The 26,174-nt window shown below is 33.9% G+C and overlaps 3 protein-coding genes across 6 annotated transcripts in view; 2 read left to right on the top strand and 1 right to left on the bottom strand.

Annotated features, from left to right (window-relative positions):
- Nucleotides 1–26,174, top strand: part of LOC132911030 (LIM and SH3 domain protein Lasp) — a 144,328-nt gene that overhangs the window by 83,460 nt on the left and 34,694 nt on the right. The window contains exon 2 of the mRNA XM_060967358.1: nt 18,226–18,614. Within this exon, the coding sequence (XP_060823341.1) occupies nt 18,546–18,614 (69 nt within the window). The 5' untranslated portion in view covers nt 18,226–18,545. The remainder of the gene's footprint in view (nt 1–18,225; nt 18,615–26,174) is intronic.
- Nucleotides 453–15,000, bottom strand: LOC132911015 (uncharacterized). 3 transcript variants are annotated; one of them, XM_060967305.1, is made up of 13 exons: nt 14,898–15,000; nt 9,455–9,577; nt 9,234–9,378; nt 8,976–9,158; nt 8,614–8,765; nt 8,441–8,537; nt 8,251–8,317; nt 7,916–8,156; nt 5,815–6,004; nt 3,922–4,012; nt 3,693–3,848; nt 2,598–2,681; nt 453–1,087 (listed from the first exon to the last, which is right to left on the bottom strand). In XM_060967305.1, the coding sequence occupies exons 2-13, from the start codon at nt 9,573–9,575 to the stop codon at nt 791–793; spliced, it is 1,824 nt and encodes a 607-aa protein (XP_060823288.1). In that variant the 5' UTR covers nt 9,576–9,577; nt 14,898–15,000; the 3' UTR covers nt 453–790. The 3 variants fall into 3 exon arrangements, with proteins under 3 accessions (XP_060823288.1, XP_060823287.1, XP_060823289.1); XM_060967304.1 differs by lacking the exon at nt 14,898–15,000 and having other exon boundaries at nt 9,455–10,216; XM_060967306.1 differs by lacking the exons at nt 2,598–2,681; nt 3,693–3,848; nt 14,898–15,000 and having other exon boundaries at nt 9,455–10,218.
- Nucleotides 14,528–17,342, top strand: LOC132911031 (3-hydroxyisobutyrate dehydrogenase, mitochondrial). Of its 2 annotated transcripts, none has more exons than XM_060967361.1 (7): nt 14,528–14,570; nt 14,930–15,009; nt 15,321–15,499; nt 15,607–15,728; nt 16,589–16,799; nt 16,870–16,996; nt 17,072–17,342. In XM_060967361.1, the coding sequence occupies exons 1-7, from the start codon at nt 14,543–14,545 to the stop codon at nt 17,258–17,260; spliced, it is 936 nt and encodes a 311-aa protein (XP_060823344.1). In that variant the 5' UTR covers nt 14,528–14,542; the 3' UTR covers nt 17,261–17,342. The 2 variants fall into 2 exon arrangements, with proteins under 2 accessions (XP_060823344.1, XP_060823342.1); XM_060967359.1 differs by lacking the exon at nt 14,528–14,570 and adding an exon at nt 14,585–14,844.

The raw sequence follows: 26,174 nt of genomic DNA, 5'->3' as shown, positions 1-26,174 counted from the left end.
AGCGGTGGCAGTCCGTTAAATTAAGAAATATACTATTAAAAATGTTAATGGAAGTCTCACGTTTTCTAAGGTAACCTTTAGACTGTGAAAATGAACATCATAAATTACTAAAAAAAAATTATTCCTTCGGACGAAATAAATTCCAATAATGATCTCACTAAATATTCTTCATAAAAGATATAACTTAGAAAAAACGAAGCTGGCATCCCGCTGGGAGTACCCCACCCACATGCTATATTTATTTTTATTTTTTTTTTTTTCTTCTTATTATATCTTCAATAAGATATAACACTTTACCAAAATAAACAAAATAAAATTAAAAAAAAACTAAATATTCTGACTTATGTACTAACATATTGTTATTTCTGCATACATATTTTAATTTTTACTACTGTGCTGATGTAATTTCAAAATTTATTTCATAATATGTGCATATATTTATAAAAGTGTTCAAGTATTCGTCATGGATCATGGATCATTAATTTATTATTATGTAACTACACGATACACTATATTTTTATGCTGGTTGTGCTTGCGTACCACATATGTATACGATGCTCAGTGTTCGATGAATCACATTGAGAAGTTAATGTGACTTTAGATTACAGTTTACTTTATAAATTCCTGAACGTACAAATTGTAATAATACATATTTTTTCGAGAAATAACAACAAAATCTCGTCCTCAAATTGCTAATGATTATTAATCTTTTGATGAAATATTTCACATTTTTGTGAAAATTAAAATTGTCAACGTCTTGACGACGAGGTTGCTCTACTTGTACAATGATCTAACAATTATATAAATATGCATCGTGTTTCTTATCGATCTCGCGAGGTCGATCGCGCACAGAGGCAGGTTTAGCAGTGCGTTTCAACTCCAAGTAAAATACAAACGTTGCAATCGATAGGCCAACGAGTAACAAAGAAAATCCAGCGCCGAGCGGCATCAATCCGAGAACTTGCACGTGTCCGTCGTACTTATCGTGCTCCACAAAAACCTCGCGTAGATTATAGTTATCCCGTCTACGAATAACATCGCGCAAATGCCAAATAACGATGCCGGCTTCCTTTAACCAGAGGATGATCTGTATACGTAGGAAAAAATAGAAGTTATTATAGATACATATTTATATGATGCAGATTACAGAGATCATTAAAATTTATAGATATTACATGAAATATACAAATTGCGTCGATTAATATTAGCATATTTTACGTAATTTTTTTATCTCATGTAATATTTGTAAATACGGAACTAAAGGAAAATTACGTTGAATCACGTTTCTTATTTTTTACAGGCAATCAATTTTATAATTCACTACATCGTCAATCAATTTCGTATTATCAAAATTCTTTTTATACAATCCTCCTCGACATTGATATCTTAGGATATCTCTTTTTACTTTTTATTTTTACTTTTACAAAAACTTGGGTATTTAGTGTAGATCATGAATTTCAGATTATACATATGTTTTAAAGAAAATTATAAATACGTCAGTACTGTATACGTACATACATGTGCAGTATCGTGGATTACCTAAGAAATTTTTTTTTTTTTTTATTTTGGTTATTTTACAATTTGTCCTTGTGGACATTTGGTAAAGTGTTATATCTTGTTGGTGAAGAAAAAAAATATAAATAAAAAAATAAATATAGCATGTGGGCGGCTACCCCCAGCGGGGTGCCAGCTTCGTTTTTTCTAAGTTATATCTTTTATGACCTAAGAAATATCGGGTGAACTATAAACAATGTTGCGAGAAAGCCTTAGTGTCGAACGGGACAGGAAACTTCAATGAGCCAAAGGACCCATCAATGTCCGCGGTCCTTCGGACAAATAGTACCCGGAACAAGGCGTATGTAACCATGACCGCGGACGATTACGGAATACGTGCGCGATGGGGGTACGAAAAGATGACAAAGAAGGAGAAATTGCGCCTTGGTTAATCATTAGTTGCCGAATTGTCATGAGTTGTTAATTGTTAATTGTGAGCTGTGAATTATCAATTTAGTTGTCTTAGTTATATCATTACTGTATTAAGCTCACATTAAATAACCATCGCTTCCTGTTTAAACCAGTGTAAATAAATCCATCTATCAATAAATTTATCATATAGGATAGAAACCACTGATAATCCTAATTTCTATATTCCTGATATCTTATATATGGATGCTTCCTTTCTCATATTAATATCATGCCTTTGTTATGCAACTTAAGTTTCTCTAATTTTGAAGTTAATAACTGACGTAAGACTTTTGGGTGAAAATTATATTCGATTTTGAAACTAAACATATGTTTTCCATCTTCTTCACGATCTTCAAAATATTCTTCGTCGTAATATTACAGTATCGAAGATGTTACAATATCGCTTGCATTAAAATTCGTTCACTTCAATTATTACCAATAATTTTGAAAGAAATTTTTCCCAGCTTTCAACCTATCAAGTTATTTCCATTTTCAATTATGTTATATTAAAATTTTCTTATTTAATCGTAGAGCGATGTTGAAAGCAAAAAATTAGAGAAATTGCACTCATCACGTTTTTCTCCTGCCATCTTCATTTATATAGAGTTTCGATACTGAGAATCGTAATTTACCCTGTTTATGGGTTTTAGAAGCCATGGTTGAACGGCAAAAACAGCATAAAAGTGTCCCACAGGTTCTCTCATCAATCTGTAATTCTAATATGAATTATATTACTCATAACTTGAATATTCTTTTTCAACACTTGTATGACACATATGTGGAATATACAGGGTGCGCCGTTAGAATTCGGACAGAATTCAATTTGTAGTTCCCACCATATTAGAATTCAGATGTTTGTGCTGATTGACTCTGAAGTTAGTTAAATATGTCAATAAGTCTTCTATAACCTCAAAATGACAGAACTCGTTAAGCAAAACCCGGAATACGATAGAAGAGCGGCGATTATAGAAAGTCTTCGCGCCGGGAGAACGCCGGTCGAAATTATAAAATTCTTTAGCTACCCAAGATCGACGGTATACGACATTGCTAAGAGATACGCAGCCTCAGAGTGGTTCGAGAAGGGTTCTCCTTCTCCGGCGAGAAAAGTTCAGGTTAGGGAAAAATCAACAAGGACGCCAGAAATTATTCAAAGGGCCCAAGACATGATTTTGGAAGATCCGGGAACTTCTCTCCGAAAATTAGCCTCCGTCTTGGGGGTGAGTGAAACGATTGTCCGTCGAATAGCTCAAGAGGATCTTAGATATGCCTCCTACGTTCTCAAAGTCCGTCAGATGCTCTCCGAGGCCGCCAAGCTTAAAAGATTTGCCCGTTGTCATTTGATTCTGTGTTCGTTAAAACACGAAGCTGCTCCTAACAGTCCCGACCTAAACCCATTGGACTATTACGTGTGGGGCGTTATCGAGAGACAAACTAATAAATGCAGGCACCCCAACGTCAACTCCCTACGAGCTGCTATCGAGTCAGAATTCGCGACAATTAAACGCGACCAGTTGAAGTCAGCGTGCTCGCGCTTTAGAGCAAGAATAGAGCAGGTCATAGAGGCAGAGGGTGGTTACATAGAATAAAAGTTCTCAGCAAGGACCCTTTAAATGAGATATAACAACATTTTCATGTGTTTTTGTGTATTGACTTAAATAAACAACTTTCTGCACAAAACTTCTTTTGTCCGGATTCTAACGGCGCACCCTGTAGTTATGCATAGATACCTTTAAGTCTTCGCTTGATATATAGTCGGTTGGAAAAAAGTAAGTATCTATTATTTTTCCTGCAATAGCGTAATTACCTTGCATAATGAATTGCTTCAACTGTGTACTATTTTGTACTTGACGATATCTATTCAACAGTTTCACTGCATGTGGATTCTAGTTAAATCGAATGTATTTTCTTTTTTAATGTGAATTTTGGAAAATTATCATTTTGATTGAAATAACGTACCGTGAGGTCGAAGAAATCGGCGAACGGAGGTGGTTGACCCGTTTTTCCCCATTGCAAATTTGCTTCAACAAATTGTTCGATGGTATCGATTCTAAAAATATTTATTATAATTTTTTATTTAAATTTATTTGCACAGTGGACATCTTCATTTGCTTCTTATATAATTTAGTAAAGTTTTCCAATAAATATGACCAAGTGTGTACATACATGTTTGCGGTGCGTGTATGAAATTTATATAAGCATTGTTTATATGTGCTGTTATTAGAGATGTATAGATATACATGAGATATATAAAGATATACTGTTATTAGAGATGTAGTGTTATTAGAGAAATAATGTTTTCTACTCGAAAATTCCATCAGGTGGTTTTCGATATGCTGTTATGAAGTTTAATGAGTAGGCAAGTATAATTTTTAATCTACTTTTTTTTTACAAAACGTCGCGTAGGATGATTTATGGCTTCAAATGTCATGATTTTCTTCTCTACGACTGTTACGTCGCTCGAGATGGTTCGTGCGACGTCCCTTTCGGACTGCCCGCCAAAGCCTACCCCTCGTTACACTGACCTGCAAGAAACCCAAGGAACCACCATAAGCCGAATCTTTCCAGCTTAACTTCTATTCCCACAAGTATTTTCTGTTTATGGATGGTCCTTTGAACGGTCCTGGGGTTTGTTGCACACTCTTACTAATTACGGAGAAAACAGATATGCCCCGCGAAACAGCTGGTTTTTACCAAGAACAAGGACACCCACGAGCCACATCTGCAGGAGACTTTCTCCTCGTATTTTGTTTATTAACATTGGCTATAACCAATGGGCATCGCGAATCGTTACCCTCACTTTTCTACCGAAAAGTGTGAACAACGAATCCGCGTCCTTAGTTCAGAAAGGGTACACCCACATCAAGCTTTCCTTCTAAATAGTACGAAATGGGTTAATCACTACTTCTCTTCTACTCCTCGGAGAGTCAAGTTACTGTTCTTCTACTCGTCGGACATTCAAGTTGCTGCTCTTACACTCCTCGGATAGTCAACTCTACTATTCTTTCGCTCATCGGGCAGTCAAGTCTACTATTCAGTCACGATCTTGGTATTCAACACGCCAACTCTATCAACCCTCGGGTCAAACATTGTACTTTCCGACGACTCCAAACATTTTCTGTCTATGTTATAAGTGTTGTAAGGTGGTGTAAATATATCTATATTATATAACTGTGGACTACAGTTATTCAACAACAAACACCCCTATTATCCCAAAAGAAATAAGGGGATCGCCCTGCTCGCGGTGTCGATTCGTATAATCGTAACGGGAATTTACGACCCCCGTTGACGCGCCTCAACGCGATCGCGTCTCCCCGCGACTGGACGAAAATACAACGACTTACGAGGTAAGCTGCTGCCTATGTATCGTTCGATTTGCTTGCACCTCACTGCTTACGATGCCCTATTTTCGTTCGTGTAGGGAGGTTTACTCGCGTACAGGGATATTTCGACTAATTTTTAATTGCCAATAATTAAAAAACAAAGCCGAAAACGCAATTTTTGTATTCTTGATTTTCATCTTATCTTAGGTTCAAGAATAATCCATTAAAATGTTTTACACCTGTTGTCAAATACTCTGCAACCTTATATGCTGTGCCTGTGTGTATATATAGAGTGTGTATCCTAATACTTCTGGTTATAGTATATATAATGTACTTCCATAATTACGTACTTACTTTACATATTAAATAATATTATCAAAATCATATCCTGATGTGTAGAGCAATTATTTCTATTTCAAGAAAAACAGATGCGACTAGTAAAAGCAGAGACCAGTTAAAGCGAAACTATAGGAGTAGTCTACTGCAGCGATTTTTCGTTTCGTCTGATGATTAGAAACTTCCGTGTTACCTGCTCTCGTAGTCTGAACTCGCAAGTCTAGCCGCAAGGCTACTGCAATAAGCTGTAATTATTAACCAGCCTGCAGTCTGCCAGAAAAGAATCTGTAGTTTGTTGATCGTGGTTCCGACGCTCTTCGGTACCGACATGCTTAGTAAACAGCCGATCAAATCGGTTAGGATAATTAGAAAATTACGATATCCTGAAAAGATTGTTTTAGAAACTCACTTTTCCTTGACTCCTGAGTATATTTATTATTTCTTTATTCAATGACGTAGATTATCAAAAATGGTTTCTATGAATGATATAACCCTTTGCAGACTACCGCCGCATATATGCCTTCTGCATAAACCACCAATTTTTTTTTTTTTATTTTATTTTGGTTTTTTACAATTTGTCCTTATGGACATTTGGTAAAGTGTTATATCTTGTTGGTGAAGAAAAAATAAAATAAAAATAAATATAGCATGTGGGTGGCTACCTCCAGCGGGGTGCCAGCTTCGTTTTTTCTAAGTTATATCTTTTATGAAACCACCAATTTGGCTGAGAAACTCATATATGCGTTTATACACGGTCAACATTCCAACAACTACCAATAGCAAAATACTGACATTCGCGGACGACACAGCCGTGCTAGTCAGGCACACTAACCCTGTGACAGCAGCCACAATACTACAAGAGCACATCACAAAAATAGAAAAGTGGCTACAAGACAAACAAATCAAAGCTAACCCTAACAAATGCAACCACATCACATTCACATTGAGAAAACAGATAACACCAAGCATCTTCCTAAACGGCACGCAAATAACACAAACAAGGCAAGTCAAATACCTTGGACTTCACATAGATACACACTTCACATAGAAACAGCACATCAAATCAATAATAGACAGTATACAGATAGCACGGAGACAAATTCACTGGCTAACAAGCCGAAAATCCAAACTAAGCACAGAAAACAAACTGAAAATATACAAAATAATCATAAAGCCAATCTGGACATACGGAATTCCACTATGGGGAACAGCAGCAATGAGCCATATAAACAAAATAGAAACAATCCAAGCCAAAATCCTTAGAACAATGGTAAACGCCCCATGGTACGTTAGAAACGAGGACATACGGAAAGACCTGGGAATACCAACAGTCAAGGAAGAGATTACCAGATTCGCAACAAGATACAGAGTAAGAATGGAAACACACCCGAACCAGCTGGCAGCTGAAACGTGCAACACAACAAACATCGCAAGAAGATTAAAAAGGAAACACCCAATAGACCTCATAAAAGATATAACTTAGAAAAAACGAAGCTGGCACCCCGCTGGGGGTAGCCACCCACATGCTATATTTATTTTTTATTTTTATTTTTTTTTTATTCACCAACAAGATATAACACTTTACCAAATGTCCATAAGGACAAATTGTAAAATAACCAAAATAAAAAAAAAAAAAATATATGCGTTTGGAGAAAACAACTGATAGAGCTAGAAGATTCATATATGTGTCCCACGTAAACGCTTCGCTATGGTCGAGAAACTCATATATCTCATATATGCGTATATATAAAAGACTCACATGTGTGTCATTTTATTTATCCTGTGGAGAATCGCATCTGCGCTGGCAATTTTACTGACTGTCACGGCAGCAACTTGGTCCTATGGTACGGTTTGTTGAAGTGGTCGCCACTTCTAAGAAAACTCTACATCTGGTCTTCGGTTTTCTCAAGCGCTAAGGGATGACCTTAGCGCATAGACAAAAGAATGCGATGACAGACCATAAGCGGTACACGTGCGACGTTGGCTTCAGGGTTCTTTTAGTCTCAGGGTAACATTGCTAGCGTGCGGATCTGGACCAGCTTACATTGTATTCCACACTTTGTATTTTAATATTCATAATATATATATACACATACATCGAATAACCTTAACACGGTTGACTTCGAACCGTCCGCAAAGGGATAGTATTATCAATAATGGTTTGTATAAATATAAATATATATTATATATATTTATATATACATATATATAATGAAAGAATATGAATTGGAATCTATAAGATGATAATATGACGTTGAAATATATGGTAAAACGTATTTTATATGGTTTCTTACGTTTTGGAAATTTGGGATCGATCCAAGTCCGAACATATGTATAGAAGCTGTGTAGCAGCAATGCAGATAAGAGTAAGAACCAAACTTCTTCTGAGAATGGCCTTTTGAGCGCCAAAAAGCCTGTGGTTCGACGAGGACGAGGTACCAAAAAATGCATATGTAGTTGGTACCAAGGTTCGGATAACTGCACGAATGTTTCTTGATCCAATATTAGCCAAATACTGGCGAACGCTAAATCTACCTGCAGAAACACAGGATAAATATCTGTATAAAAGATTTCTAATTAATTTTCTACTTAGTTTTTAGGGGAATAAATAGAGAATAATTTAGTGTACCTTCTGATCACGTATCATTTGTATTATACCGCCCATCCAATATGTGTCGTTGATTCGTTTGCCATATCTAACAAATTAAGATGAAGTTAAAAACAAATTAAAGCTAAATTAATAATACAATTTTTCATTTTAATAACAAATAATTCAAAGAACTAATGAAAACAAGAATGATTATATTTCTTATATTTACGTGTAGTTTCCCTCTGGTTTCCTCAAAGTCCACGTGAAATTCAATTTTTCCGCCATTATTAGAAACAACCGCATCTCGATACCGTCCCAATCCAAATCTGTATTTTAAAAATATATCTTACAGTTCTTATAGCAAAAGTTGCGTTAAATTATGCGATTCATTTATTTATATACCACTATCCATTGTGTATACTTCTGCTTGTACACCATTAATCGTTTTCTGAATCGTACGGTTTAAGTACGTCATAGGAGGAATATAATCGCTGCAAGCTTGTAATTCTTTACCATGAAAGTTTACCTTGTCGTTTATCTGGATTTCCTTGTATCTTTGCATTTGAACAAAGAAAATGATAATGCCACACATTGAAATGATATTTACAATTTCTTCTTATGATAGAACTTCATTTATACAAAACTGTTTTTTTGTAATTGCTATTATATAAATACGTTTACTCATTCATTCTTTTGTCTTTCATTTATATAATAGGAGATAATTAACATTTCCTTTCAGTAAATGGAATTCTAATTTGTATTACCTGTCAACTTTAATAAAGACTCGCGGCTTTATGTAGTTTTTTGATAGCATCCACATTCCCGACATAGAGATAATATTTATATTTGCAATTCCGTATACAGAAGTATTCAATAGATGAGAATCATTGGAAATACCGTTATTCACTATAATCAGAATTTTTGTATTCCATTGTAGCAATGGTATTCTATAATGAAACAGTTACATTTATATTAAAAACGGAACAGATTTTATATACTCAAACATGATTCTCTTATTTTACTTTTTTATAGACTCCATGATTCCTTCTTCACTTGATCCCAACAAAAAGAATTCGTGGCAGTCGTGCGTGTTCGATTGCAAGAGGTAATTGGATGAATAGATGCTTCTGAATTGACTGAACAATACTTCCGAATCTTCAGTTGTATCTAAATCAAATTCCATAATTTTTAAGTAATTTAAGTAAAGAAACATAAATAAAATGTATAATTTATTTTTACTAACCACTTAAAAAAACGTTGCAGCATCTAGAAGAAGTAAACGACAACTTGATAAGTTTCGTAAAATATTCATCTGCGATCCATGATTTTCCTTTCCATAAGAAGATATTTCTTTTATCAGCCATCACTACAAAAATAGATGCTACAAATATGTAAATCAACGAATACATCTTCATCATGAGCTCATACGATTATTCATATGGAAGCATTCCTGCCATTTAATTTATTTCGCGCGCAACTTAACCTTTAACCGTTACAAATGCGCCTCTCTAGTACCACCGATGTGCGGCGCTCTACTCTTTAAAATTTGACACTTAAAAACTTGCAAGTCGAAGTGTGATGAGAATAAGTTGCGGTTGCCGGTCGATATTCACAATTAAAAATCGGAGCGTTAAGGGTTAATCATGGCGTGTCCCGAAACCCTTTGTTTAATCTCGAAATCGTGTGTTTCCCGTGTAGTCCAGCGTCGTCTCTCTTTTTTGCCAAGTTCTCTGTGTCAACGTAAGGTCAGCCTGAGTATAACCTCCTCTCAAGTTGTTGGGAGTACGATTCGACGTAAGGGGTGACGCCAATATATACACAAGCTTCTGAACACGACGATACGTGCAATGTGAGCGCTTTATTGTACACAAACGTAAATTAAGGGTGCGGTCAGACGGCAGATAAGAACGACAATAAAAAATGTACAAACAGAATTACAAACTCATGGTTGACACAAAACACATAATTATTTACAAGCTTCAAAGCTTATGGCATCGTTAATGTCCAATTGATGATGTTTTAACGATGTCTCGTGTGCGAAAAGATAATCTAACAAAATAACATTGAATATCAGTTATGAGGAATATTCTTTGTTATCGTTCGCGGCATTTCTTTGTTCTTCATATCTTGCGCATTGTTCATGAAATATACATAAAATAGAATAATAGTTTTACAGGTGAAAGTAAATTCCGAATTGTTATACTTTGTTTAATTGTATTCCAACAAACCGTCAACTAATTAAACATATTAAATTAAACGAGATAAATGTATTTGTTTTCGATAAAACTGAAATTTAAATTAATAATACAATTTTGTCTTCGTATATTATTGATATATTAATAGTTGAAGATTCATAGCAAGAATGATGATTCTTCATACAATAGCAAGTTTATTTTTACTATGATATTTTTACTATGATGTGACTTACTTCTAACTATTGGGTTAGCAACTAAGTGATTGCGGATTTTGTCATTACCACCTAATGACAAAATCCGCAATTATTTAGTTGCCAACCCAATAGTAGAATATATTATTATCCATATAAAAATTTGATAAGATTTTACTATGAGTCCCCAACCGACAAATAATTTTTTCCTGGGTCTAAAAAAAATTAAATTTTAAAAGGATTAAATATTGATTGATAACTGCATATATCTATATCATTAAATATGTTATCGCGAAGCTATTAAGAATGTTCATGACTTTTTACTCTGTAAAAAGCAATAAGAAATACAGAACTAAGCAATATATATATGAATCATACAAGATATTATCTCGTTTTTCTTCCAGATAAGACAACTCTTGTTTTTCAATGAAATGCTTTTTATCGTGTTCTACATTTCATTTGCGTAATAGCAAATTTTTCTAATTATATGAAAGTACTATTAAATGACATTAAATTTTGTATATGGAGATTCAGAAGCGAATTGGTGTAAGGCCGTTAGTATTAAAATTGAGATAAGCAAAGTTTTTCCGCAATTAGTTATGCAAGAATGATAGTACAGGTACTAGTAAACATACAGGAAATGATTCTACTTTTTTTTTTGTTATTATTTAGTGTTATTACTTATTGTTTACTCTATCGGAAACGATAAGATAACATACTGATTATTATGACAAGCATGACTTGCAGATAGAAATCAACAAAATTACTAATAATATTTCTATTTTAGTGTACTAAACTCGCAACCTTTGGCTATCTCCGAGTATCTGCGATGCATTTGCTATAAACGTATGTTATCTTAACGATATTCAGTGACCATGAGCGAACAGAACCATATAAGTTCCTCTAAGCTGTCAAAACGCCATCTATCAAGTACAATATCGCTTGCACCCGACTCCCATCCTCCTGAAATTGGCTGTGGAAGGGAGGAGTCAAAGCAATCATTTCCTCCTTTTCGTTGTTAGAATCTATAAAACATTCGAGTCAGTCAGAACGACTCGAACGGTTGACATTTCTTACGTTAGAATCATCCGTACATCGAACTGATAGAACACTCGCGCAGGATAGTTTATACAGAATAATTACGCGCGGCATGAGGCACGATTACTGGACGGCTCCTAGTATTCTGTAAATATTTACATTATATAGTCAATCACATACAGTGTTTTTTTCCTTCGAACGAGGATGTTCTTTTGAATCACTTAGTTCTTCGTCGCCACACATACACACAGACACACACACGTGCAAACATCAACAAAGCTGGAACGATTTAGATCGCAAGTAGCAATAAAACACTAATGAAATTAATTGCGACAAAAACAGAAGAAAATCTTTATTGTTCTTTAAAAGAAATCAGATAGCATCAAAAAATTATGTCGCATGTCAAGTATCGATAGAAAAATTTGAATAAGTCAGTCTATACTCATAAAAGATATAACCTAGCAAACACGAAGATGGCACCCCGATGGGGGTAGCCACCCACATGCTGTATTTATTTGTTTTTTACCAATGAGATGTAACACTTTACCAAATGTCCTTCAGGACAAATTGTAAAAAAAAAACAAAATAAACTAAAAAAAAAAAGTCAGTCTATATATTTGTCCGGATTATCACTGTCACTCTTATTCCCTGCATAAAGGTTTGATTTACTTTTGAGGTTGATGCTCGCTCTTCTGGATTTATTGTAGAAAAATTTCGATAAAATAGATGGTAATGCGGCGGAATATAACGTAATAGGTCAAATACATGCTTGTTTCTAATTCCTTTCATGCCCATGTTTTGTATACAATGGATTCTGAACATTGTGCAAATTTAATGACCTGCCTTTTAGCTTATCTCGTAAAATAAAAAACCACTCTGCAAAATTCTTTTATAACGAATTGTTGTAAAGTTTTCGTCTTACCATCTTCACAATTAAATAAATTTTGTTCGTTATCAAGTAGATATTTGAATGCACTAGCAGAAAAAAGATGATTATCTAATAACAAACAACGTGTATTTTTATTTCTTTCAGTCGTAAGAAATAAATAAATACGTACATAAAACAGCATACAATTATTTTTTAAATGACAAACGACAAGGCATAACCTTTTTTATAGTTGTATTATCTTCGTTACGTGATACATACAATGTCTTTAAAAGGCATATTATAATAATATAGTAACTATATGTACAGTAGCGGACAAAAGTTTAAGACGAAATGGAAGAAATAAATAATTGATTTACTTTCCATAAAAAATATAAATACGGTGTTCTACTTTTGGTATTAACTAATTGTACATTTGTTTGTACACTTAGAAAAAAAATTTCATTTTGATATTTTGCTCAATAGCTAAGTTATAAAAAAGGAACGAAATCTGTATAATATTTCGTCGGTCAAAAGTTTAAGACTATACAAAAAATATTAATTTTTGGTTAAAAAATATACACAATTTTTGTTTAAATTCAATATTTTGTTCAATATCCGTTATTTCTTATCCCTTCGGTACATCTTCTTGGCATAGAATCTATTAATTTTTTATATTAATCTACCGTAATATTATTCCAGGCTGTTTCAATCGTAGAGTAAAGTTCATTTAAATTTTTCGGTTTATAACCTTGTACTGTCTTTTTTATGATGCTTCACAAATTCTCGATTGGGTTAATGTCTGGTGATTGCGACGGCCACGGCAGCACGGTGATATTTTCTTCTTGAAAAAACTGTTTCACAACCCGAGCCGTGTGCTTCGGATCATTATCATTTTGAAAAATAAAATCATCACTCATATTGTTGCGTGCAAAAGGTAACATTGTGTTCTTGAGTATGTCCTTGTATTGAAAACGGTCCATAATTCCATTGATACGACATATCGGACCAGGGCCGCTTCGAGAAAAACACGCCCACACCATAACGTTGCCACCACCATGTTTAAGAGTTTTTAAAACGCACTGTGTTTTCAAACTTTCGCCAATTCGACGTCTAACGTACCGTATCCCGTCAGAACAGACGCGATTGAATTTCGATTCGTCAGAAAACAATACCTTTTGCCAATCTTCACTTGTCCAATGCTTATGAGCTTTAGCAAATGCAAGTCGTCTTTTTCGATTCCTAGAACTCAGCAGTGGTTTCTTTTGGGGTTTTCGTCCTCTTAAGTTAAAGTCTTCTAATCTTCTCCTAACAGTTCTAGCACTAATTTGTGTATCGTTTTCATAGTTTATCTCCGCAGCAATATTATTTGCACTACGAAAACGATCCTTTTCGCTCAATCGATGAATCCGGCGATCCATTTTCGGTGTTGTTTTCCGTGGTCTTCCGTTTTTCGGTTGATCGCAATACATGCCTGTCTTTAAAAATTTATACCAAGCTTGTTTACAAGCTGTTTCTGACCTGTTCACTATATTTGCTATTTCGGTGAAGGTTTTACTTTGCTTTCGCAGCCTTACGATTTGTTCCCTTTCGTTTTCAAGTAAATTCTTTGATTTACCCATAGTCTGTTCCTACCTAAATGAATTTTAAGCAATAAAAGGTACACTAAACAATGATTTTGACATTCCAGAATCAAAATGTTCAAAAACTGTACTCGTACTCACGTTTTACACAGATCGTCTTAAACTAATGTCCACTGTTTCCAAGTGCTAGGCGGTAACTAACTGTTGTAACTCCTACATTGTTTGTATTTAACAACTGACTGTCTGAGGTTACGAAGGTCAAACATACAGCTACGTTATTCCAAAGAGACAAACCGAATAGAAGAACAATATGCGTATAAGATGTTTGTAATCCGGTTTACAAATCATCGTCTTAAACTTTTGTCCGCTACTGTATGTATTTTCTAGTACAATACAGCTAACGGAAAAATATTTATCTGTACGATAAGGTTAGACTGAACTCATGTGGATAACGAGTTTATGGTAAACATCATTCAAGAACTGCTTGGTTAGTTGCTCGTTGAATTTTGTACCGAATACTCGACAACTGAACTTTACCCACGAAAATATTATATTTCGTTACTTTGTAGTGTTATCCTTTTCGTATACATGTGATATTTCGTGATATAGTTATTTATTTATATGACTATCGTGCATGATAATATTCTATAATGACACAATTCAACGATAACTATCAATTTTCTTAACGTATTACAATATAAGCATTTTTACAATGAGTATTTTTACTTCATTGCAGAAGTTTGTTATCTCTGTTAGTGCAGGTTGTTTATCTTATCGTAAAAATATTCGATGATAATAAGAAATCAATTTGTACCTTATATTTTTATCTCCTTACATGTGATGCAGGGAAACGATGTTTTTCTCGAGTCGGTTTCATCGGTTTGGGCAACATGGGTGGTCACATGGCGAGAAATATTCTACGAAACGTAAATGATTCATTATTACCAGACTGCACATATTTATGCAAATGTGTAATTTTGTAAAAAATAAGCGAAGCAATGAAATATGGCATAAATAAATAGTGGCTTCACCTATTCAATTATGTAACAAGTAATTATATAACACTTGCGAAACTGTACTATAGATATTTCCTATATTTTTGCGTATTATGTTCATTTACAAAAGAAAAATCCACTTGAAAAAGTTTAAATTTTCCACATATGCATATTTGCAATGAAATAGTGCTTATCTAAAGATTCATTTGAAATCGAATGTATTGATTTATATTACGTTACAGGGTCACAAACTAGTCGTCTTTGATGTGAACGAATCAGCTGTGTCGAATTTGACGGAGGTAGGTGCTGACAGAGCTTCGGATCCTACTGAAGTGGCAAAAGACGTCGATGTAGTCGTTTCGATGTTGCCATCTAATCAAGATGTTCTGGACGTTTATAACATTAAAAATGGTTTATTGAGGTAAATAAGTAGTCGTGTTATCTCTTAAGTATCCTCTCAATTTATCAAGCGTATTATCTTTAAAAAAGAAATACCCGAGTCTCCTGTTTCTCTTTTTGTACTTTCAGTTCAGCAAAAAGGGGCACTCTGCTGATCGATAGCAGCACAACAGATCCGTTTGTATCTCAAATCTTGGCGGAGGACGCTGAAAAAAGCAGCGTTAATTTTATAGACAGTCCAGTATCTGGAGGTAATTATAAATAGATTTCGAAACTCATATGCATTAATAGAAGTTTTAAAGTGCACGAGGTAACAAGACAGAGTATATGAACAGTGAATAATGTATATAAATCAGTGTGGAGTACATCTACACTCCTGAATCGATGAAAATTTGTAAGAAAAGTTCGTGAAAAATTGAATTTGGGTATGATTTTCAAGACCACAATTTTTTTACTGCAACGTTCTTCGTTCATCGTAAGGAACAAAAGTCTCCAAGGAACCATGGGTCGCAAACGACCCCGTTCACCTGGGAAAAAATATTAAAGTATTAATAACTTTTAAGTTGGTTTTATCCACAATGTGTTTACACTCTACGGTTAGATGCGGAGAAAATAGTTGTTGCACATAGGTTCTCCAGATCTACCATTATAGAGTATATCCCATATCTTTCTTTCTTCCTTCCGTCCTTTTTGCTTTTTCTCTTTCTGTCTATTTAAACGACTTGAAACTCGCGTTCTACATTTCCGTCAAGTTTCTGTCCAAGATTACGTATTGATCAATCACATTCAATCGGATGTTATAACTGTTTAATGGATGTAATCTGTTTATTTGAACTATGAACAATTTCTTGTCTCAAAAATAAAACCCACTGGCGTACATAAAAATTGGAAATCTAGTACCATTCGCAGGCAAATTGGATTATTTACGCTCTGAGAGAAATCTTTCCAGAAAATCCTTTAAACGTTTGGCTTAAAAAATGATTGAATAATGTGACCAGCGAGGTACGATAGTAAAAAGTTAGATGTGGTTGTAGATGGTCTAATATACTCATGGACGATGCGAAGATATGTTTGACCACGTGTTAATGTCATTTCGTTTAACTCCAATTAGGTATAAACGCAGCTAAGGATGGAACGTTAACATTCATGGTTGGAGGTTCTAAAGAAAATTTCGAACTTGCCAAGCCTCTTTTAACATCCATGGGATCTAAGATAATTCACTGTGGAAACGTGGGTATGGGCCAAGCAGCAAAATTGTGTAATAACATGCTTTTGGCTATTAGCATGATCGGTACAGCTGAAGCATTTAATCTCGGACAAAAGTAACTCGCGCAGTTTGTATTTCATACTACGCTATAAATATAACTGTTTCATTTGATTATCGCATTTTAGGTTAGGTTTAGATCCCAAGGTGTTAGCTAATATCGTGAACTCTAGTTCTGGCAGATGTTGGTCTTCCGAGTTATACAATCCTGTTCCAGGTATCCTCAACAATGTTCCAAGCTCTAAAAATTACGAGGTACTTAATTACATTACATTTCTTTTATTTTGTTGAGATTCGTTTTATTGGTGTATTTAATGGATTTAATTTTAGGGTGGTTTTGGAGTGACTCTAATGGCCAAGGATTTAGGATTGGTGCAGGCTGCCGCGACTAAGGTAGAAGCAAGTATTCCTTTCGGATCCTTGGCTCATCAAATTTATAGGGCAATTATCGCTCAAGGATTTGCAAAGAAAGATTTCAGTTTCGTTTATCAGTTTCTGAAAGGTCAGCAGCAATTTTAATTTTAGAAATCTAATGATGTAACTAATTTATTACTATTAAGTGTGTATTTTAATAAATGATTTTATAATCTTTTATACGTAATTAGACATGTTTGAAGTGTAGTATTGGATTTTCTTTATCTTAAATTTTGAAACGTGTTGCGATAGCATAGAGTGCGCTACAAGACGGAACAGTCATGAAGTGTCGGTAACAAATCAAGAATAATAAATTGAAAAATTACAGATTAATGTTATATGTAAGTATATTATAGTATATATAATAATAAATAGGATGTAACGTAAAGTAGAAGCGAATTGTTTTAGATTAGTGTTTTTTACAAACATATTAGTTTTCTACTATACCGACTTTGTCACGCTGATATTTATACACGTCACGTTTTAAAGTTACTTATATTTATAGTACAAACGGTGATAATCGTGTTAAAATTATCATACGTATTCCTTGATTACTTACATTCAATTCTAGCCATACGAAAATTAAATTACTGATAGACGTAAATAGCACACATTGTTACATTGACTAGTGCAGTATGTTAAACCACTTACTAGTTTAAAACTTTCCCAATTGAATTAGACGTATCGATTATAGCATCATTAAATATCCAATTATTGCATATTATCTATGAAAACACCACACAAAAAAGATACTTCAAAGTAAAAAAATTTAATCTGAGAAAATAATTCTAAACCTAAATTATCAAGATATTTTCGGCTTGCTCTACCTTACCAACACATTGCACTCGAGATAGCTACGCTTGAAATAATATTTCTAACCAACATTTTGAAGAATAATAAAATCAGTATCTCACTTGTTCGTAATTAAAGTCTTTCAAATAAATAATTTCTTGCAGAAAAGATTTTGGGAAGATTTGATATATATAAATATTTCGTTACCGTTTTGATTAGCGTAGTACACCACCATTACTGTCAGTCAAGAAGTTTTTGTAGCTAGACGAGAACAAGAGGGCAGTGTAGTTTGGTGCGGCTCTGTGGCACCCGTGTAGTTCGAGGTTTTCTGCTGGTGTGCATTTTCTTAATCGTGGCGGTTGTCGTCGAGAAAATTCGTAAACAATTTCAAACCGTGTACGTGCTCTGTCTCTGATTTTCTGCGATCGTCCCGATACGAAAGACCGCGCGGATGTGTCGTTAGTGTTACACGTGTTTTTACGTTCGCGCAGTGTTTCGTGAAGACAAGAGAGGCCAAGATACATACGTACGCGGAACTGCGGCTGTGAAGGAGAGAAAGAGAAGAAAGACGACGAAGAAACGAAGGAAGAAGTAGAAGATGAGCAAGACGTGCGCCCGCTGCGAGAAAACGGTCTACCCGATCGAGGAGCTCAAGTGCCTCGACAAGGTACGTTTTTGTGGTGTTTGTCTGGTGAATTTTCGAAGATCTTACTACGTTTTCTCTTATCTGTAGATTGCGGATATTCATGCAAATTCATATTTTTATCAATATAATTTAAAAAATGGAGCCTAAGTAGAGATTTATTCTATCCACTAAAAATTATAACGGATATTACATCTTCAATATTTACATATTTTTCCATATTTTGTGTGTTCTGTATATTTTTGCACCGTCAAATTTTTCATAAATACACAAAAGTCCGCAGTCTATTCATCTGTATGTAGTAACAAATGTTTCAACCAAATCTATTCTGTCATGAAATGAAAATAGGTTATAGAATTACATTTATATTATCTTTATTTGATTTAATACAATAAACACGAGCTAAATTATTGGTTTACTGTTACTCGAACGACAGAAGTGATCTTATACTGTCTCTTCAAAGTTTCCCGGAAAGATTTACGATTTTCTTGCGGTGCGATTATTTCCAACCCATTACGCATGCGAATTTAATAAGTAAAGTGAACTTTGTTTTTGCGCTTTGGAAACTAATAATCTTTATATAAAGAATCTCCGATACGCGATAAGATTTTTTGTATAGACAACGTATTATCTAAAGTCTAGGTTTTAGATTGTAGATTATCATTTGTAAAAGAACTACACGAGCCTCTTTGTTTTCTTTGCGCCTCGAAAACGTTCCGCTCTTGGTTTATACATATCTCCCTCAAGAATGATCCCGCTGTGAACGGATAGCGTGGAACGGCTTGGAACTTTTTGCAACAGATCGTAGGATGTACCGTTCTCGTTTAGTTCCGCTTACTGAGGCGTGCTGTTCCATTCGGCATAATTGTCTGTGTCGTTCTGTCCGTCCACGCCAGCGTACAACATATTCTCTGTTCTCCCTTCCATCGAATCGACCAACATTTTTCTGTCGAAGATGCTGCTTCTTTATAGTACGTTTGTAGTTCTTAGTTCATTTTCATCGAAACCATTATCATCAACTTATCCGAATAGACGGTTAATTGAGATATGTGTAGTCATTTTTCAGAGGATGTGACGTACGAGGAAATTTGTTAGTTCCTAGTGGATATTTTAGTTTGGTATATACCGCATGTTCAAAATTGTAGTAATATTAGAGAGGTGATGAGATTTTGCGATTAAAAATACAACGAAAATCAATAATAATAAGTCGATATTGGATGCTTCGTTTTATATATGAAAACTTATCGAGTGTATACGTTCTAACTTGTTAGAGGTTTTAGCACAAACCTCTCTTATGTTTTTTCGTATACACAGAGTACAATGTCAGGACTTATTTATCAATATCTCCTTACTAATATATTTTTAAGATTTAGGAATGAACACAACGAACATAGTAAATGACAGTAATGAACATTTTGAGGTTAGTTTATTATTTTAGCTTAGATACAGATGTCATGTCATGGCCGCGTCAATGGGCAACATTTTCAACAAAATCTTAAGTAATATAATAAATCACTAGGTAATTTAACTTCATTTGTACTTTTTTGATTTTCAAAAGCATTTCTCTCGAAGATGAAGCCTCGCTACAAAATAATTTTCTCATTCTTGATTTTCATCTCATATTGTGTCACAGAATCGCGTCTCGGGACAGTTCAACTAACTCGTAGCGAGGCAATGTCGTTAATAGGGTTGTTTCGACGGAAGCGACACGACAGTGCACACAATGTGGCATAGAAAACTTGCACGTGCCAAGCATGTCGCTATCGACGCGCTAACTAATCATTTGGCGTGAATTGCACCTGCTTATTGCCTTTAGTTAGTTTGTAAATTGTATTTGTGGAATAGTTGAATATATCGCGACTTTCAGTCGCTTAATCTTCTTCAATAAGATTATAGACGTTGAAATAACGTATAGCAGTTACAATTTATTTAACGTACACTGTGCACTTAGGATCGCGTTAACGAGGCTTAAATCGTGTAGGCGGTACTCTGCGCCGGAAAGCGAACCGGAGCTGGACGCAAAGGCTCAACCTCCTAAATTTGGACGTATCGAAACGCGCGATCTCTTCACGTTGGTTTTCTAAATTCACTTCCTACGTCCTTCGCCTGCTCTCCTCTAAGTTCATGTATTTTTAGCCCCTTCTCTGGGTCACGACTAGATTACTCAGCCATTAACCTTTCTAAAGGATAGCCACAAATTTGAAAATGCTTGCAATCTGTCTTTAATTTTATTAAATACAGTGTATGTTAAACTTTAGGACGTTATGATTTGCATCTCTAATTTTTCCTTAATTTAATTCACATGTCTAACATTTAGTATTTATATACATATGTTTTTTTTTATTTTATTTTGGTTTTTACAATTTGTCCTGAAGGACATTTGGTAAAGTCTTATATCTCATTGGTAAATAAAAAAATAAAATGAAATAAATATAGTATGTGGGTGCCATATACATATGTGTATGATACACAGTATACATATGTATGTGGCTGAAAATTATGATTTTTGATCAGTTTTAACATATAATATACGTATGTACGTATGAAAAATATCAAATTTTTTACTTTTTCAATTATTCAAATTATATAAGCTTTAACACATCGTTGACCGGCTATTTTATATAAAATCTGACTCGCGCCACAGGCTATTTTATAAAAAACTAACAATTTAATTTTGTGCATGAAGATACGAGTTTATTCGTGATCGGTCAACATTGTGTTATGTAGAAACTTAATTATATATATGTATATACTTTATGTACGAAGGCAAACCACTAGAATCGGATCTACCCGCGAATAATTATTTCTTTGTAAAATTACAGTCTGTTACCGCGCTCGCTGATTTTTCCTTTCTCCGCATGCGCACGCGCATATCTTGCCTTCTCGTTATTCGTAGCCTGTACGTTCTTGTGAATAGCGTGTATAGAAGCACCTTCCTCTCTTTCTCTATTTCTCTCTCTCTCTCTCGCGCGCTCTTCTTTTGTATCTTTGTTCCTTCTCCATCTTGGTTCAGTGGTCTCCATCTGTGAAGAAACCTCGAGTACGGAGGACAACGTGCGCGGATCAAAGCGAGTAGCGAGAGCGTTGCATCGTCGACGAAGACGAATTTAGCGCACGAAGTACAATTAACGCATGGCGCGTTCCTCTAATCAGGAGAAATTTAAATTACTTGTAAAAGGACGTTGTCTTTTTGTAACGTAGTTGTCTGCAATTAAGAAACAAAACGGTCGTTAAATATGACTATATGGTGGAAAAACGACAATGGGACAAATTTTCTTTTACAAGTATTCAACTTTATTTGATGTTCTCTGTTTGCAATTTGAAATTCGCGTTATATAACTAATCCTTCGTAATGAAATAGAGAAATTATTGTTAAGTATAACTCTATAAGATAAAAATGATAACGAAAGAATTTTCATTTTATTAATTCAAAAAGTAGCTTGTTGTATTCTTCACAATCTTAAATTCGTGTTATACGTATAATTTATATTATTGCAATGAGTTCTTCCATAATGGAATAAACAAAACCATCGTTATGTATAATTTTATAATAGAAAAACGATAAGGAATTTATTTTCTTCGTTCAAATTTATTTATCGTATTCTTCGAAATTTCAAATTGGCGCCATAGAACTAATGATGACAGTGATAGGGGAAATGAAAGCATCCAGTGAGCACGGGGCATGTGTGGCGTACATACGTATCTGTAATTTCTCCATGCAGACTTTTACACCGTTTATTAACAAGTTTATGTATAGAAAAATATCTCTTTTTTTATATACATATTATAAATATATCTAATATTATAAATTTAATATTATTTAATATGAATTTAATATTATTTAATAAGTAATATAATATTAATTTAATATTATTTTAATATTACTTTAATATTTTTTAATATTAATTTTATATTAATTTGATATTATTTTAATATTATTTTAGAGTTATTTAATATGAATATAATATTAATTCAATGTTATTTTAATATCAATTTAATATTAATTTGATATTATTTTAATACTATTTTGTTATTATTTAATATGAATTTGATATCATTTTAATATTATTTAATATTAATACAATTTTAATTTAATATTATTCTAATATTATTTAATATCAATTTAATATTATTTCAATATTATTTTGTTATTATTTAATATGAATTTAATATCATTCTAATATTATTTAATATTAATATAATATTAATTTAATATTACTTTAATATTATTTAATATTAATTTAATAATTTTTTAAAATTAATTTTATATTAATTTGATATTATTTTAATATTATTTAGTATTATATATTATAAATATATATAATATTAGATTGCAAAGGAATATTTACTCTGTAAGGCGGAAAAGAACGCAAAACGATATAAAAATTGGTAGTTTCTTAATGTTTTCAAATTTGTAGTGGCAAAGTATTTGACCGATCTCGTTTATATTATGTATTTTTAGATTGCAATCTATAGATCGCTCTTTATTCCACGCGAACGTTATACGAATTTTTTCGTTGTAATGGATACTTTCACTGGGCTTGAAGCGCGTTCACAGTGTTTGTTCTATTTTTGCACGTTCGATCGTATATGTGGCGCGGTTATGGTGCAGCGCCGGATTCAAATAGTGTCTTGTTTCAATTTACACGACCCGCATGTGCGTACGGCCAGACATACGCATCCTGGTGTAGAAGCAATTAATCCTCGTCCCATTAACCGAGAAGGAACCGCTAGCTGCTTTTTTCACCACCCTCGGCATTGTTGATCCTCCTCCTCTCTGTTTTCTTTCCCCCCTTCTCCGTTATTTCTTTCTTTTTCTAAAAACACGCGCTATGATTAAATTAAGGCGTGGTCGAGGGCGAGGAGCGAACTGTTGTCCTCTTTGCTTCTATGGAAATTGAACACGTCTGTTGTCATTTTGAATTTTTATCTTTGTAAATTCTCGAGCTTTTAAACTTGTAAACATTATCATTTCCAAATTTTCTCATTCTCAATTTATCAAACTTTCAAATTTGTACATTTTTTAATTTGTGAATTTTATAGCTGATAAATTTTCAAATTGTATCAATAACAGTTTGAAATGAAATCAAATGAACATATTCAAACGCTCACCTTTGCTTTGAATACCACTCAAATACGAAAGATCACCGAAACGAAAAATGGAAATGTCACGATAGCTCGGTAACAAATCCCAAACGACCATCTATCATATGACTATAGTAACGTGCTATGTGATCCTCAGGAATAACGTAGTTTAGTGAAATTATAATCGAATTCCAGGCTGAGGCTACTCGGTTGCGTGGGCCTGGCACACGGTTGCAACAGGTGGGAGTCATTCCCAACCTGTTGCGCCTACATCGCTTCAAAAATACATTGATTCGAGCCGAGCGTACGAACGTTTGCGCTCCGCTTGAGAGTCGAACCACAAATATTTGCTCAAATGTCTTTTATGTGATTCCACCGAGAAGAATATTTTTCATCGTTGAGAATATCCGTGATATTCGCTTTGAAATTAGTCGAACGATCTTCCTAATGATAAATAGTGAAGGCGTTAATTAATCCAACAAGAATCTTCGATTAAATAACATAGGAATAAATAATTATTAAAAAAAAATAATTATCCAAAAATGTCAAAGAACTCGATTAATTATATATTTTTAACAATTTAAAATGATCGATAATGGACGAAAAATTACATTATCTGTAAGTAAAAGTGTTATCTAAATTTTGAAGAGTTTATTCTTGTTGAACAAAGAGAATTGTATTAGATAATAGAATGATCTGAGGTAATATCATGGGATGCACGATGTGATCTAGAAGAATGAGCCTTTTACTTTCCTGCATCCCCGGTTTCAGCCGTTAGAAATTTATGTTATGCCAGCGATGCGACACGGCATCCGGTTGTTTCCCACCGGTTGTTGCGAAAACGCGAATAATTATTCTACGTGCGCCAGTAACATCTACTAGATACCTTTTAGTAGGAAAAAATCGAGAATCTCCTCGTTGCATTTCAATTCTCCGACAAGCTGCAACATACTAATTTATCACCACAAACCTGTATCCTCGGCGACATTTCTATAAATCTAAAACCGCAAACTATTTCCCTTGCAAAGCAAGGAAAAAACTATCCGATAGAACTACCAACTACGACGCCAGTTTCTACTTTCAACATCGCATTTTTATTCCTGACGAATCAACATCCTTGCCATTTGCGAGCGTAGCGAAAGAAATCAAGTTGTATTCGTTCAAATTTCACCGCAAAATAATTTATACCTCCTTACAAAACCTTCAAACGTTTCAAGTATCGAGTCATGTTTGAAATGATTCAAATTTCCCGCCACTTATATACATTCGAAGCAGTCCGAATTAATTTAAGTTGCATCTCTAGATATAGATTAATCCCTGGTCTATATATTAGCTTATTCGAAAAGTTTCATTCGTTTTATAAGGAAATAATAGACGCACAATGTTTTTTTGTTTTATATTAGTTTATTGAATTATGCACGAACGTAATAATCATACCTAATTCAATAAAATAATATAAAACAGAAATTGTTCATCCATTATCACCTTATGAAACGAAAGAAACTTTTCGGATAACCTAATAGATTAGGCACTAATGCTACATAGATTATTTAACTTACATAGATTAATTTTTAAACTTAATATTCTTACTTGAATTTCTTCAATTGATTTTTTCTTATCTTCTGCATCGATTTGACGTAGCGAAAGAAATCAAGTTGTATTCGTTCAAATTTCACCGCAAAATAATGTATACCTCCTTACAAAACCTTCAAACGTTCCAAGTATCGAATCATGTTTGAAATGATTTAAATTTCCCGCCACTTATATACGTTCGAAGCAGTCCGAATTAATTTAAGTTGCATCTCTAGATATAGATTAATCCCTGGTCTATATATTAGCTTATCCGAAAAGTTTCATTCGTTTTATAAGGAAATAATAGACGCACAATATTTTTTTGTGTTATATTAGTTTATTGAATTATGCACGAACGTAATAATCATACCTAATTCAATAAAATAATATAAAACAGAAATTGTTCATCCATTATCACCTTATGAAACGAAAGAAACTTTTCGGACAACCTAATAGATTAGGCACTAATGCTACATAGATTATTTAACTTACATAGATTAATTTTTAAACTTAATATTCTTACTTGAATTTCTTCAATTGATTTTTTCTTATCTTCTATATCGATTTTAACATAAAATTCGAACTATTTTTCCACGTCAGAAAATAGTATCTTCATTCCTAGCAAGTCATTTTACATTAAATCTCATTCGATTTGAATTAAACTACTTCTATTCTGCAAATTTTCGTCGTCCACGAATAATAAAATATTGTACGCGGGCATATACGTTTCCATCGATGAGATATGTGCAACGTTTGATATTTAGAAGGTTAGAAAGGTCATACGGGATCATTTGGCTGTCATTGTCCGCGGAGAAGCGATTCGGCCGCGCCAACTTTCACTTTCAACGACGAAACGTCGCGCGATGCGATTCCATCGTGATAGTGTGATACGATTCCTTGCCTCTACGCGGTCGATTTAATTTCGCA

The sequence above is a fragment of the Bombus pascuorum genome, chromosome 9 (assembly GCF_905332965.1).
Source record: "Bombus pascuorum chromosome 9, iyBomPasc1.1, whole genome shotgun sequence".
NCBI classification, from domain to species: domain Eukaryota; kingdom Metazoa; phylum Arthropoda; class Insecta; order Hymenoptera; family Apidae; genus Bombus; species Bombus pascuorum.
The sequence above is the reverse complement of the archived record's forward strand: the minus strand, read 5'-3'. Positions and strand labels throughout refer to the sequence as shown.

Excerpts from the sequence above, each read along its gene's own strand:
- LOC132911015 (XM_060967304.1), bottom strand. The coding sequence starts at position 9,629 with ATGATGAAGATGTATTCGTTGATTTACATATTTGTAGCATCTATTTTT. Across the intron at positions 8,157-8,250 it reads AAATGATACGTGATCAGAAG|GTAGATTTAGCGTTCGCCAG; the intron begins GTACACTAAATT and ends GTGTTTCTGCAG. Across the intron at positions 1,088-2,597 it reads TTCTAAAACCCATAAACAGG|ATCATCCTCTGGTTAAAGGA; the intron begins GTAAATTACGAT and ends CTACGTATACAG.
- LOC132911031 (XM_060967359.1), top strand. The coding sequence starts at position 14,796 with ATGAGTATTTTTACTTCATTGCAGAAGTTTGTTATCTCTGTTAGTGCA. Across the intron at positions 15,729-16,588 it reads AGACAGTCCAGTATCTGGAG|GTATAAACGCAGCTAAGGAT; the intron begins GTAATTATAAAT and ends AACTCCAATTAG. Across the intron at positions 16,997-17,071 it reads CAAGCTCTAAAAATTACGAG|GGTGGTTTTGGAGTGACTCT; the intron begins GTACTTAATTAC and ends ATTTAATTTTAG.